Below are 15,422 nucleotides of genomic sequence, written 5' to 3' on the forward strand. Positions count from 1 at the left end.
TTTTGAGGGGGGAGTAGGGGTTCACAATTTTAAAGTTGTTATATAAACCAAACTGACTCAAACTTAAAATGATCCTCTTTCTGTCTCCCCAGTACTGAGATTATGGGTGTGTGCCACCAGACCCAGCAAATATTAACTGCAAAAAGTCTTTTGCAACCATTACTTGGCAAACATCAGAGAAATAGTTATAGCTAGGAAGGATTTACCAGCAGTTGCTAAACATAATGACCGAAGGTATCATAAGAAAAACCATGCTGGAAACAGTATTCCCATAAGATACTTATTAACTGCAAAGCAAAACCCACACTTGACCAAGGGAAAACTAAACAGCCAGGCAGCATCTTAATGAAGCAAACGATTAATTGGATATAGCTTTAATTGGTACAGAATAGCACTTGTTTAGGCATGCACAATGTGATAGATCCACCCCTAGTAACCTTCTGTCTCTGCTCCCGAAAAGACAGAATAAATGAGCATCATATATCGAAGGAAACTAAGAAGACATGCCAGTAAAGGCAATGGCTGATCCTGGATAGACACTGGGGTCAGAAAGATCAGTAGTACAAGTGGACAGTATTATGTTAACTAACTGCTTTTGTGTTACTGAAGATGTCAGCAGCTGGGAAATGGTAGATGAAGGGCATACGGGACTGTTTCATACCAGGTGGATAGTTATATGCTTTAGGTTATCTCAAAATGAAGAACTTTTAGAAAAATGGAAGAGCATGGTGGCTCACACCTTTAATCCCAGCACCCAGGAGGCAGAGGCAGGCAGATCTGGGTTCCAATCCAGGCAGGACTACACAGTAAGATCCTGCCTTAAGGTGGGAATCGGGGAAGGCAAGGGCTCAGGGAAAACAATTAGATTTTAAAAGCAGATCTACATTTAGCCTGAGTTCACGTTATCAGGACTTCCCTCCACTGTATTAGGCAAGAAAGTTAAGATGAGAGAAACTGAGCCCTGGCTTTCATGCTAAGGAAAGCTGGACTCTTTATGCTAATAAACTGAATGCACCCAATGTCATGACAGAGAGCTCTAAGGACAGCATTGTGGGAGGGACACAACAGCCTGCATGGAGGACTGTGAAGAGGAGGAGAGTGCATGTGCGTGCGTGCATGTGTGTGTGTGTGCGCGTGCATGCGTGCGTGCGTCTGTGTGTGTGTACTCTGAGAACACAAGGATATAGGCGCACAGATTTTTTTAAAGAGAAGATGACAGTGGGCAAGAGGCTAGAGAAAAACTGTAGGAATAATAATTGGATCATGTGACTAATATTAACAGGGTAGGAGAATCCAACCCCTCTTGTGACACAAGCTCACATGGACAGCCATATCTTGGGGAACATTTCATAAAAAGCACAAAAGATGATCAGCTATTCCTAGTCCCATCTCAAAACCAAATTATTCATTCTTTTGAAAACAGCCAACATACCTTCCACTCGGTAGAGTATCTCATCACAATTGCTCGGCACTGTTTGTTATACTCCGCAATCCCCATTTTGGCCACATCCTCTGGCCCTTTGATCCCCAGTGTCTTATCAATTTCATATTCCTGAAGATATAGGTAAGATGGCTGTGTTAGCAACCACACCTTATGAAACAAATACAAGTAAGCCACAACAGAAACCAAAACAGCTAAAATAAATAAAAAGAAAACTCGACAGAGAAACCAAACAATAAACAGTAACATGGACAAGAATTCCAAGGGAACATCTGATTGGTTTACAGACAATCAGAACATTACAAGACTGGAGACTGACATACCACAGGTAAGCCATGACAATCCCATCCAAATCTTCTGTCAACGTGAAACCCACTCTGGTGAGCATATCTTGTAACTATATCTTTAATAGTCCCCGCAAGTATATGTCCATAGTGAGGCAGTCCGGTTGCAAAGGGAGGCCCATCGTAGAAAGTAAATCTAATAGATAATACAGAACACAGTAACTCATTTTTAAAATGGTAAAAATTCAGGACAATTATTTATCAAGTAGCTATGATACTGAAATATTCAGGGGGGTGGGAGGGTGGTCAACAAGACTAGGAAATAGTCTTTTTTTTTTTTTTCTTTTTTTTTTTTTGGTTTTTCGAGACAGGGTTTCTCTGTGTAGCTTTGCGCCTTTCCTGGAGCTCACTTGGTAGCCCAGGCTGGCCTCGAACTCACAAAGATCCGCCTGGCTCTGCCTCCCGAGTGCTGGGATTAAAGGTGTGCGCCACCACCGCCCGGCCGGAAATAGTCATTGATTAGAAATTCACTGGAGGTCCCACCTTCAGAAAGACCATTCTGACAGAGCTGGGGGCGGGGGGCAAGACTGCTACTCAGTCATCTGTTCTTCATTTATTATCTCCAAGACATAAGGCAAGTTAAGGCTGATCCTGAGTTACCACATCAATGAAGCAGAGCAATAGACATCCATCATAAAACTTTTAAACAGGGAAGGTTCATAATGAAACCAATGATTAGTAGACTTTACTATGAATAGAGACCAAGGCAGAAATGCTGCAGGACCCACCCACAAAAGCTTATGTTGAGGTGCTAAGTGAGGGCAGAGATGATAGCGAATGCAAAAGAAAGTGGTAGATGAACTCCATTTAGATGGCTTCTGACAACCTGGAGATCTCTCGGTTAGTGTTCACTACTGAGTTCCTAATGTGTGGAAAGGGGAGCTTCTGTGAGATGAAGAGTGTGCACACTAATGGAACTCCATACAAGAAATGGGAATTTGTAAGGATTCTATCTTTACCACAGAAACTCACATACTTTGGCCTGTTTTTTGACTGCTTTAAGCATTCTTGGAAACAATTATATTTGGACCAGAACTGCAAGATCTTCTCTTCTTCAGCAGGAAAACTGATGTTTTCTGGAACTTGTTGAACCATTCTGTTGCTGCAAGAGAAATCAAATTTGCTACAGTCATTAGCAATTCCTAATTTAGGAATGAACAGCAAGCTAACATATTAATCAAGTATATGAACACATGACTGACCACCTATACTGTGTGTGTTAAAGCAAAAGCTTTATCGGGTAATGATGTATATACTATACAGTGTGCTCTTTTAAAATATACAAACCAGCTAGTTTGGAGGATATTTAAAGGCACCACCACTATCTATTTCAGAATATTTTCAATTCTCCCCCCAAACCATTAGCAATCACATTCTCTTTTGTTCAGCCCAGGCAACTACTAACCTTGTTGCTAACTCTGTAACAATTTGCCTATTTATATTTCACACAAAACAAAATTTCCACATCAGGAGGGTGGTGGCGCACACCTTTAATCCCAGCACTTGGAAAGCAAAGGCAGGCAGAGTTTGAGGCCAGCCTGGTCTACAGAGCAAGTTACAGGACAGCTAAGGTGACGCAGAGAAACTCTATTCTGAAAAACCAAAAGAGGAAAAAAAGCAAGCAGGCTGAGCAAGCCACCAGGAGCAAACCAGTCAGCAGCACTCCTCCATGGCCTCTGCCTCAGCTCCTGCCTCCAGGTTCCTGTCCTGTGTGAGTTCCTGTCTTGATTTCCTCTGATGATGAACAGTGATATACAAGTCAGCCAAATAAACCCTTTCCTCCTCAACTTGTTTTTTGGTCAAGGTGTTTTACTGAAGCAATAGAAACCCAAACTAAGACACTTCTTCACCCTTCTTCTTTTTTTATTTTTAAAACTTTAGGACAGGCATAATGGTTCAAACTTTTACTCCCCTCACTTAGAAGGGAGAGGCAGGCAGTTTGAGGCTTACCTGGTTTATATACTGAGCTGCAAGTCCGCCAGAACCACACACTGAGATCCTGTCTCAAAACAAATAAAACCCCTGCTTTATCATTAATATGTATGATGCATGTATGCATTCTCATTTAAATTCTAACCACACTGGTGACCAGATTTCTAAGCCAAAATCCAATTATAAAGGAGCAGGACTGCTAATGATAACAGAACAGAGAAGACAGACACCAATGTCCTCGGGAATCCCACCATCTGAGAGAGAAGGCCCTACACACCTCAACCAGATCGGAAAGTAGCAGATAAGATTGAGGCTACCAGAAATTTTTGTGACCCAAATAATAACAATAAAAAATATTTTTCTTAAACATTCATTAATTTTTCATATTCAAGTGTCTCGAGTGTTTTATAGAAAAAACAAAAACAGGTGGGTCAATTATCTAAAACAGCCCTTTTCAATCAGAGCACAACACTAAGCACTAAGAAGTACATGGCGTTTGGGATCAGCTGTTACTACATTACGGCATCCAGCCTTTCAAAGATGGAAAGAAGTTTCTGTACTTATTTACCAAGGGTCCTATTGGTTCAGTAAGAGATTGGTAAGCAATCTTTACATACCAACACATCCATTTTGTCAATTCTAATCTACTGTTGTGATGGCTCTTGTCTCTGGGAGCTATCAGAAATGCTGACTCATAAGGGGTCAGAATGTGCATTTTAAACAGATCCCTGGAAGAAGCTCCTGCACAACACACTTGGAACCCTTATCATTCACACAGTGTCCTATTGAGAACATGAGATCTAAGCTTTCTGGGAAGTGAGAGGGTAGTTTTTCCTGAACTTAATATGTTGTCTCTGCTGATCTCAAAAGGTTGAGAATCACAGTATTGTTCTCGAAAATACAAAGGCTGGGTGCAACCGCACTCACTGTTTAAGGACGAGCAGTGTACCAATGACCGGGCTATGGCAACTGCTGAGAAGAAACAGCTCCCATGCATAAATCACAGGGTTTTTCTAGCCCATTGTATCCACTGGAGAGCTGTACCCACACAACAGCCTCCAGCAACCACAGGGCAGTGGGGGGGGGGGAGGATGCGGTGGGGAGGGCAAGTGTCACTGCCAGGTTATGCACAAAGAGGACCCACCTTCTTCCTTCCAAACACAATCCAGGCCTTTCTTCCTCCTAACTCTGAAACTCCTTTAGGACATTTCAGCCTTAGCTTCCTCTTCTGAGATTTCATTTCCCTTCTGAGGCTGTCTCATAGAGTTTGGGGTAGCTGGGCATAACGCTGACCCTCTGCTCCTCTTGCCTTTACCCCCTGAATGTTGGTATTACAAGTGTTTTGGGGTTTTGTTTGTTTTCTTGTTTATTTGTTTTGGTGACAGAGTTTCACAATGGCTGACCCTGAACTCAGAGTTCAGCCTGCTTCTGCTTCCTAGGTTTTGGAATTAAAGGTGTGTACCACCACTTCCAGCTCACAACTGTGCTTTTATGAAGGGCTGAGGCTTGAACCTAGAGCTTCGTGCATGCAAGGCAAGCACTCTACCAACCGAACCACATCCCCACCTGTATGTTCAGCTACTTCTACACTACTTCTGCCGAGACCTCAACTTATCTTGAGACAGTATACTGAAACACTGTGGATACTGCTGCTTATGTTGGCACACACCTACCATACCAAGGATGCTCAATTCTCTCATATAAAATGCAGCATTAACAAATAACACTGTGCATCTACCTATATATTTTATTTATCATATCTAATACATTTAAATGCCAGATAAACAGTTGCTATGCTATATTGTTTGGGAAATAACGACCCAGAAAAATTAGTTTGTACATGTACAGTACATGTCACCACCATAAACCTAACTGCACAGTATGACCACAGGTTGGTTGAAACCCCAAATGCAGAACTAGTGGTTAGAGGAGACCGACTCTATACTCTCTACCTATACACTGAGAAACGAAAAGAGTAAGTCTCGATATACCAGTTTGTACTACACGTAGTATATGGTTTTTTTTTTTCAACGATTTTTGCTTATTTCCTTAACTCACTAAAAACGAGAAGCATAGATCCATTAGGTTGGAGACCAAATGCCACTCTCACATTCTCATCACACATACTCTAAGCTAAAGTGACGCCGCCGCCGCCCTCATCTTCTGACCCAACATGACGATGGGCTCTTACACATCTCATTGTACACTGGGTAGAGTCTTCTGCCCATCTTCAGTCCAATCCTACGGGAGATACTGATAAGGCATCTCTCTCACCTCCATACCCCACTGAATAGTCGGTATGTTCTGTGTGGCTGCCAGGAGTGAACTTCAAATGCATTACCAGACTCTGTGTGCCCAGGACAAGCACTCCACGCACAACCCACCTTGGTACCCATGGATAAATTGTCCCGCAAACCCGGGACAGTTGGGAGAAGCCTGGCCTCCAGAATGGTTCGTAGGTTAGTCCTTTTCAATACCTAAACTTGGCAGTGACCTCAGCCACCTTCCTATCCTCTCCCGGATACTGTAACACCCTGCATTCTCAAACCACCCAGCTCAAAAGCCACCACGGTCTCACTAAGAGACTGGGGGACTTCTAAGGATCTCGGTCCTCCACCTAATGAGGCAGGCCAGAATTTGTGCGCAGGTCTGAGTTCTGCAATGCTACTTAGGGGATCCCCTCCAGACCCGCCCTCTGGAAATAGCTCTGTGCACGCAGCTCACTCACGGCGGGAAGCAGCGTGCTTCTTTTTTCACTGCCTTGTGTTGTGTGGAGGTTACAAAACGTGCAGGCCTTGCTCTGCAGGTCGGACTGGGTGCAGTGAGGGGCCGGAAGGTCGGAGAGTAGGACTTACCTGGGGAACCCCCGGGCGAGCCCAGGTTGCAGGTGGCGACCACGCTCCGGAACTGCGCCCGGAGGTGATGCAACACTGACAGCACGAGGCTCAGCCCGGCTCCGCGCCGCCCAATCAGCGTGTGCCATCCTGCACCCACAAACAACACGTGTGGCGATTGGTCCATGCACAACTGCAGTGCAGGTCGGGAGCGTCACTGCCGAGGAAGGAGAAGGTGTTCACCACAGGCGTAAGAGAGCGGCGCAGTGACTGCTCCACTGCCAGAGCACAGGTAGTTCGGCTTCCAAGTCTTGGCCTGTGGATGAGAGACACCCATTCTTTTCATCTTGAGTACCTATGTCAGTATTCTTAAATATCGATGCAGTATATTTAAGATCTGGACATTTCACACCATTTAAAATTAGTTTGGACATAGGGTCTCGCGTATCGCCTGCTGGCCCGGGAACTCCTAAGAAGCCAAGGATGACCTTGTACTTCAATTCCTCCTGTCTCCAGCTCAGTGGTGGAATTACAGAAGTGCCCCACCACGTCTGTTTTTATATGGTGCTGCGGGATGAACCCAGGCCTTTATGCACTATAGTCACACACTCTACCAACTGAGATTCCCAGCTGTGACACCTGAAACTTATGTCACTACTGAAAACGTCTCACAGTTATTTTTGGGAACAGGGCAGGTTAACCTGGAAACTCCTTTCGTGTGGTAAATGGAAAAAGAAGGGAAGAAAGGGCATGACAACAATCTGAACACTTTATACTGAACTCTATTTAGAATGATTCTTTTAATTGTAAAAAAAAAAAAATGGCTTATTATTATACATCTACTGAGTATCCTCCAGATCTGGTCAGGAACAAGAGAGCACCCGGAGCTTGACAGCAATCTATAAAGGAAAGTTTTGACCTTGAAAAGTCGACAGAATTGGTGACCAAGTGCCCATTTTATCAATTAGTGACAGGAAAGAAAAAAAAAATGGGTTTGGCCTAAGATAGAAAGCTTAACAAGTTTAAGAACATTTTGATAACTATTGAGTGTTTATGCAACATTTACTGTGTTTTCAACCCTACTGTGTCAAGATTAGATTTAGTGTTTCCCTGTCCTCTTTGCTTTTTTACTTGAATAAGAGTATCTTTATTAACCAGGAATAAACTCTGCAATGCTTTTAAGTTTGCACTCCTTAAGCTACCAGCTGGTTCACTTCATGTCTGTTCTCTGTTCAGAGGGCAGAAATAGAACCAAGGGCTCCTGCACAAACCTATGCGTGGTATAGACTGACCAGGTGGTTTAAAAATCTGGATTGGATGCCAGGAAGTAAGGAAACACTTTGTCTAGACAAAAGGTAGTTTAAAAAATTCCATAGCTGGGTGGTGGTGGTGCATGCCTTTAATTCCAGCACTCAGGAGGCAGAGGCAGAGGAATCTCTAGTTCCAGGACAGCCAGGGCTACACAGAAAAACCTTGCCTTGGGGAGAAAAAAAAATTCTGGCCGGGCGTGGTGGTGCACGCCTTTAATCCCAGCACTTGGGAGGCAGAGGCAGGCGGATCTTTGTGAGTTCGAGGCCAGCCTGGGCTACCAAGTGAGCTCCAGGAAAGGCGCAAAGCTACACAGAGAAACCCTGTCTCGAAAAAACCAAAAAAAAAAAAAAGAAAAAAAAAATTCTGGAAGATGTTAACTGTGCCCAAAATATACTACTACTTAGATCCAAGAGTAATTTTTTTTTTTTTTTGGCAAATTATAGAGATGACTCTTGTAGGAAACAGATCATTTTTATCTCCTGACAGAAAATTGAGAATGAAAAAGGCCACTTGTCACTTTGCTTTGAAATGGAATATGTGACTTTTAAATATGAACACAGCTCTTTGGTCCCTCCCAGTTTTAACCTCCCAGAATATAGAACCAGTGGCCGAGCTTACTTTTGGCTCAGACCTTAGGAGACTGGTGGCATGCTTCCTGTCTCTGGGAACACGTGCCCTTGGACTCTAGTTGCCACACTTTAACAAAGCCCTTGAACAGACATTGAGTGGGCCAGGCATCTAAGCAGAACCCCTACCCCCAGCTAATGTGTCCCAATCCTAACCAAATTTATTATCTGTGAGCAAAACTGTGGCTTTTACTAGGATCATTAGCTATGAAGTGTGGTTTATATCAAGAGAAGGTGGAATGAATACCTTTAGTAACTTGCAAAGTAGCTTTTAATCTTTAAGCCTGAGATCCTAGAAAAAGAGAAATCTAGAACAGCTCTCCAAGCTACATAGTTCTTTCTACCCTATTTTACTTATCTAAATGATTTTGTGTTTGTGTGTGGTGGGGGCATGTGCATGTGAGTGCAGTTGCCTACACAGGCCCATATGACAGACATACATGGGGTCCCTTAAGCTGGAGTTTCCAGAGATTGTAAGCTATTTGACATGGGTGCTGTGAAGTGAACTTGGGCCCTCTGGGAGATTGGCAAGCACTCTTTTTTTTTTTTCTTCCCGGAGCTGAGGACTGAACCCAGGGCCTTGTGCTTGCTAGGCAGGCGCTCTACCACTGAGCTAAATCCCCAGCCCTGGCAAGCACTCTTAATTGCAGTCATCTCTCCAGTCCCTGTATGCTATTTTAGTAATAACAAAAAACCCAAACCATAGGAACTGAGCATCTGTGTGACACAGATATAGGCAGTGGAGACAATGATTAACAACCTAGGAACAGATCTCAATAGATTTTGTACTCAAGCAAAATGTGTATCAATAAATACTATACTAACTTGAGATACACATCATAGTTCAATAAAGCTCTTTGGGGGCTGGTGAGATGGCTCAGAGGTGAAGAGCACTGATTGCTCTTCCAGAGGTCCTGAGTTCAATTCCCAGCAACCACATGGTGGCTCACAACCATCTATGAGATCTGGTGCCCTCTTCTGGTGTGCAGGGATACATGCAGGCAGAACATTGTATACATAATAAAGAAAAAAAATCTTAAAAAAAATAAAAGGCTCTTTGGATTAAACACCCTTTTATATATATATATATATATATATATATATATATATATATATATATATATATATATATATATATATATATATATATATTGAGACACGGTTTCCTGGTGCAACTCTGGCTGTCCCGGAACTCACTCTGTAGACCAGCTTGACCTCAAACTCAGAGATCCACCTGCCTCTGCCTCCCAAGTGCTGGAATTAAAAATGTGCACCACCACTGACTGGCCAGAGTTCATTTTAATAGGAGGCCTTTTTATGTTTGATCTTAGCTAGATTTAGTGAAATATGAAACCTGCCCTCTTATGTAGACATGAGATCTGACTCCTATTAAACGGTCTTTTAGATAATTAGTATTTTCATAACCCTGGGTCTAATTGGACTTTTGGACTGACTGGCCCATCTTCATGCTGTTTACTAATTAGATGAGAAGGCTAAGGTCAAGAACACAATGTACTGTCTTTCTTCCTTGGTCCTCACAAAACTGAGTGCAAAAGTTAACTTGTAATTTATTGTGGTTTTTTTTTTTTAAATAATTTATTTTTAACTTTATTTGAATTGGTGTTTTGCCTGCAGGTATGTCTATGTGAAGGTGTCAGATCTTGGAGTTACAGACCCACATGGAGTGAGCTGCCATGTGGGTGCTGGGAATTGAACCTGTGTCCTCTAGAAGAGCAGTCAGTGCTCTTAACCACTGAGCCATCTCTCCAGCCAGCCCCCTCCCCCTTTTTTTCCTTTTTTGAGACAGGGTTTCTCTGTGTAACTTTGCACCTTTCCTGGAACTCACTTGGTAGCTCAGGCTGGCCTAGAATTCAAGGGGATCCGCCTGCCACTGCCTCCCGAGTGCTGGGATTAAAGGCGTGCGCCACCACCGCCCAGCTTACTGTGGTTTTTAAAAGACAAAATGAAAGTAAACAGTATTTAGAATAATCAGAAATAAAAACAAATACACTGAACTATTTATTTAAAAGTTTCAATTTGTCATCAGACCATAAGTACAGAACTCAAAGTTGATTTGTAATTGAGTTTTACAAGACAAATTGGAGGTAAAGAATACTTAGTATAATCAGAAATATTTAAGCACAAGTACATCAAACCATTTCTTAAACAGGGCTTTGTGTAAGAGATGGCCACAGTTATTTAGGATGAAGAACAAGAGTAAGCACTGTTCTAGGTGGGGTGTTGCTGTGTGCTGAGTGTGGCCTGAAACTCCAGGGCTCAAATGATCCTCCCATTTCCCCTCCAGAGTGCTGAGACTACAGCTGTATCACCACAACTGGCTCAGTTCATTTTGGGACAGTCACCAAGGAAGAAATACAGAAGAATTCCATAGAAACAAATAGTAATCAGAATGATAAATCATCATCCAGTCTTTGAATATTTTCTACTCTGACATTTCTTCTTTGTCAGTAAACAATTTTCTGGGTTAATTTGGAGATTTGGTGAGCCATTTGCACATTCAATACCAAAACCAAAGCTGATATTGGTTAATTTGCTTTCATCTTCCTTTTAGCTTCTTTATGTTTCTTCCGACAATCCTAGAATCATAAAATAAAAAGCTGTTATTAATAAACACTAATTTCTCACATTCAGCAAAGTAATTTTTAAGTTAAAGTTATAGAAACCCATTCTGGAAGTATTCACTAGAATGCACAAGGTCTATTCAATTTTTTGTTTTATAAGTTTAGGGAACTGTAACTTAGGCTTTGAAAAACCTGATTTCCTGTAACCTAGGACACTGGCTAGACTTAGACCAGTCACTTGAGCCAGTCCTCTCTCTCTCTCTCTCTCTCTCTCTCTCTCTCTCTCTCTCTCTCTCTCTAAGACAGGGTTTCTCTGTGTAGTTTTGGAGCCTGTCCTGGAACTCGGTCTGTAGACCAGGCTGGCCCTGAACTCACAGAGACTTTTGCCTCCCTAGTGCTGGGATTAAAGGTGTGCCACTGCCACCTTGCCAGTCTTCAGTCTCTTGACCCACACTTGTGTAATGTACACCACATAGGTAAACTGTCATGCACTATCTGAGCTCACTGAGAAGCTGGCTCTGGAACCCCGGATCTCCTGCCCTACTCATTGCGCACCTAAGTATGTTTTTATCAAGTGGTCTCCAAGAATCCTTGTCTAGGGATGGGTTGGCCTACCAACTCTGTGACAGGGAGGAAAGAACAGTAGGGCAGCCCAGGAGTAACACTGTGCCCTTGAGAACACCATTTCCATGAGACGTCACTATGATTACTCTAGGATATACAAATGCCTGTAGTGGGAAAGAGAGGCTGGAAGTGTAGCCATGGGAAGCTCAGGCATGGACAGAAAACTCAACTGGGAACTCCAGCTGACTGACTACCTTGAAGGGGCTTCCCTAGTTAGGTTCTGCTGGGATGTTTTGAGTACGTAATTTAATAATATCTACCTACCTGCCTACCTATCTATCCATCTATCTACCTACCTACCTACCTATATCTATTTATTCTTTTACTTTGGCTTTCTATATACTTAATAAACTCACTCATTCAAAATAAAAAATCTGCCCTATGGTACCTATTTTACAGATTGCACAAACCTGTCATAGTTGCATTAAACAATCTTTAAGTTCTTTTTAATAGTATAATTTGTAAGAGTTCAAGTCATGTTCTCAGCTGTCGTATTTTTAAATTTTCATATCTCATTCCTATTGTTCTTATACTAGGGGGAGAGTAATGCTAACACAGTACTGTATCTTGTTTTGGAGGAAATCAGTATGGAGAAACAATTACTCACCAAAAGGAGACTACTTGTTCGGGCTTCCCAGGAATTTCTGCTAATACTACTTCCCACACCACTCCAGAATAAGTTAGAACCTATGGGAAAAACAGAAGCATGAGGCAGCAAATTTACTAGTCCACTGACTAGTAAAATGGACAATGTGATGACATTACCAATTCTAGTACATCATCAGCCTCAGAGATTTCATGTGGACTTTTATAGTGGTGAAAACTTGGGGCTTTTGTATGTTAATATCTAAGCAAGTCCTTATAAAAATTAAGCTCTCTTTGATAGTAATCAACATGGTAATAGAAGCACTATTGCCCCCTAAGAGCTTTATAATGGATGGGAATAAACCACACTACATACAGAGCCATGGGTCAGAATTTCCACATGTAGCTACTGTGTCGTATACAAGGAGTCAGAGTTGTGCTGCGACCCGTTCACACCACTGAACGGAAGAACGGACCTACCACGAAGTCTGTCATCATTCTCAGAGAAAAAGAAAAATCTAGTGGTCTCTTTCTCAGGAAATGCTTCTCTGAAAACAAATGAGAGAAAAAGGCAAAAATTACTTTCAATATATAAGAAGAAATTATTACCTCTGGCATGATAGTATATGCCTATAATCCCAGCATTTGGAAAGTACAGAGACAGGAGGATGAGGAATTCCAGGCAGCCTTGGCTATATAATGAGTTCAAGGGCCGTTTAGGTGATATAAGCCCCACCTAAAACAAAAATAAGAAACCCAAGTAGCAAAATGAAAGAAAAATAAATAAATAAAAGGAGAAATAGCCGGGCAGTGGTGGCACATGCCTTTAATCCCAGCACTCAGGAGGCAGAGCCAGGTGGATCTCTGTGAGTTTGAGGCAGCCTGGTCTACAGAACAAGATCCAGGACAAGTACCAAAACTATACAGAGAAATCCTGCCTAAAAAAAAGGAGAAATAATTACAGTGAAATTATAAAATATCCCTTTAAAAAAGTTGTTCTGCAGCTGGGTGGTGGTGGCATACACCTTCATTTCCAGCAATTGGGAGGCAGAGGCAGGCAGATCTCTGTGAGTTCAAGGCCAATCTGGTCTACAAAGTAAGTACAAGGACAACTACACAGAGAAAACTTTCGTCAAAAAACCAGAAAAAAGTTGCTCTGCATTTGCTCATGTTACTCTGTATTAAAATGACCCCACCCATCTCCACTCAGCAGTCTTCCATCTAAAGTTGTGACAATGAGGCATTAAGTATAAATTCTGTCTTTTGCATTCTGGATGACAATACTCATTCCCATCGTTACCAAGTCTGCCAGTGTTCCCCAACTGGTACCCTAGTCAGAAGAAGTATCTGACTTCCAAGCCATGAATGTTACAATCAACTTCACTGCCCTGCACATGCCATATCTGTTACAAGTTGTCATCTAAAAATCACTTTCTTTGTTAGAAAAAAGTGAACTCCTTACAGAACCTAATAAAATTTGTTCTATATGCTTACATAATGCTGCTGAAGCATGTCTGACTGACTTTATGAACCATGGCACATACTTATACACAAACTGCTTACCCAGGGCTGGGCCTTCTGTGATCTGTTTCTTTAGTAACATCTTCTTCTTCTTCTTCTGAACTACTATCTTGGAAGCGGGGATCTTCATGACAGACTGTCTTCCCACGTTTTACTGGTTCGATTTTATAGGTGTCTATATTGTTATGACAATGAAGGCAATACAATTATGACTGAGCAACCATGTAATTATATAGTTCTAAACACAGTAAACTGATTTCCTGTCCTATGCAAACATGACTAAATGTCTAATATGTTAAAAAAGATATTATCATTATTTTCTCCTCCAGTTTGGGGGCTCAAGTGCAGGGCCTTGTTCATGCGAGGTAAAATATTTTACAGTTCTAGCCCCTAAAATAAGTAGCATTGTCTTTTTCAATTTTAAAATACTAAAAGCCATTGTTCAGTGATCAGAAAAAGAATATAACATTATAAAAAGAGCTAAAAGCTAAAGGTGTACAGATGAGCAACATCATTTTCAAAGAACAAGCACAGCCTAGATGCTGTTAAAAGAAGCCTACAGGGCAGGGCGTGGTGGAGTACGCCTTTAATTCCAGCACTCAAGAGGCACACAGGTAGGTAGGTAGATCTCTGTGCATGAGGACAACATGGTCTACACAATGAGTTCCAGAGCAACCAGGGCTATGTAGAGAGACTCTAGAAAGAATCTCTTGTGTTTTCAACTCTCAAATTGCTTTCTAGAACTGCTGTGAGATCTGCATAATTTCTCACAAGTCTCCAAGTTTCCAACTACTTTAAAAAATAGATTGTTTGAGTCGGGTGTGGTGGCACATGCCTTTAATCCCAGCACTCAGGAGGCAGAGGCTGGCGGATCTCTGTGAGTTCAAGGACAGCCTGGTCTCCAAAGTGAGTTCCAGGAAAGGCACAAACCTACACAGAGAAACCCTGTCTCGAAAAACCAAAATAAATAATAAAAAATAAAAAAGATTGTTTGTATCTAAGACTAAGTATAGGGCCAATTTATTTCTCACACTTGGCTCTCAAAATTACAGTATTATTCATAGTTCACATTCTATTCAACTGTTACTCTAACACAGAAAAAAATAAAGTAGAACACAGGGTACATTGTGTCTCATTTGTGTTTAGGAAAAGCTACTGTGTCTCTATAGCTATTTTAGGGGTAGCACAGTGCTGACATTTGAAAAGTATCTGTTAAACACACCATACTTGAAAACATTTTTAATTATGTATATGTGCCAGTGAGTATAAGTGCCCCCAGAAGCCAGAGGAATTGGATTCTCTGGAGCTGGAGTTACAGGAGGTTGTGAGCCCCCCATGAGGGTGCTGGGACCAAATCTGGGTCCTCTGCAAGAACAGCACAGGCTCTTAACTGCTGAGCCCCTCTCAGCCCCATGTACTTCTGCTTTAAATACTGTTCTCGGAAGCACCATCACTGAAGTCAGCTGTGCAGACCTGGTCTGGACAGACTCCTCCTGCCTTTTATAGGAAACTCCCACAAAGCTGTACATACTTGAATACTGGGTAAGGAACAGTCTTCGGAAAAAATGTCTTAGCTAGGTGTGGCACACATTTATCACTCAAAAGGCTGAGGTAAAATACCC

The 15,422-nt window shown here is 42.1% G+C and overlaps 2 protein-coding genes and 1 non-coding gene across 12 annotated transcripts in view; all 3 read right to left on the reverse strand.

Annotated features, from left to right (window-relative positions):
- Window positions 1–6,666, reverse strand: part of Iars1 (isoleucyl-tRNA synthetase 1) — a 51,417-nt gene extending 44,751 nt beyond the window's left edge. Inside the window, exons 1-5 of one of the 5 annotated variants that reach the window (XM_028863819.1) lie at window positions 6,573–6,660; window positions 3,736–3,807; window positions 2,762–2,887; window positions 1,765–1,921; window positions 1,433–1,552 (exon numbers count right to left, since the gene is read on the reverse strand). In XM_028863819.1, coding sequence (XP_028719652.1) covers window positions 1,433–1,552; window positions 1,765–1,921; window positions 2,762–2,880 — 396 coding nt within the window. In that variant the 5' untranslated portion in view covers window positions 2,881–2,887; window positions 3,736–3,807; window positions 6,573–6,660. Of the gene's footprint in view, window positions 1–1,432; window positions 1,553–1,764; window positions 1,922–2,761; window positions 2,888–3,735; window positions 3,808–6,445; window positions 6,538–6,572 lie in introns of those variants that run through there. The other 4 variants (XM_028863818.1, XM_028863820.2, XM_037205736.1 and 1 more) reach the window with 4 other exon arrangements.
- On the reverse strand, window positions 4,659–4,791 carry LOC114689553. The gene has a single exon (XR_003733933.1). It is a non-coding gene; the product is annotated as a small nucleolar RNA SNORA84 (small nucleolar RNA).
- A 3,828-nt stretch (window positions 6,667–10,494) lies between the features above and the next one.
- Nol8 (nucleolar protein 8) overlaps window positions 10,495–15,422 on the reverse strand; it is a 29,788-nt gene continuing 24,860 nt past the window's right edge. For all 6 annotated transcript variants that reach the window (XM_037205738.1, XM_028863823.2, XM_028863825.1 and 3 more), the window contains exons 14-17: window positions 13,843–13,975; window positions 12,760–12,827; window positions 12,302–12,381; window positions 10,495–11,085 (exon numbers count right to left, since the gene is read on the reverse strand). In XM_037205738.1, the coding sequence (XP_037061633.1) occupies window positions 11,035–11,085; window positions 12,302–12,381; window positions 12,760–12,827; window positions 13,843–13,975 (332 nt within the window). In that variant the 3' untranslated portion in view covers window positions 10,495–11,034. The remainder of the gene's footprint in view (window positions 11,086–12,301; window positions 12,382–12,759; window positions 12,828–13,842; window positions 13,976–15,422) is intronic.

The sequence above is a fragment of the Peromyscus leucopus genome, chromosome 5, assembly GCF_004664715.2.
Source record: "Peromyscus leucopus breed LL Stock chromosome 5, UCI_PerLeu_2.1, whole genome shotgun sequence".
NCBI lineage: Eukaryota > Metazoa > Chordata > Mammalia > Rodentia > Cricetidae > Peromyscus > Peromyscus leucopus.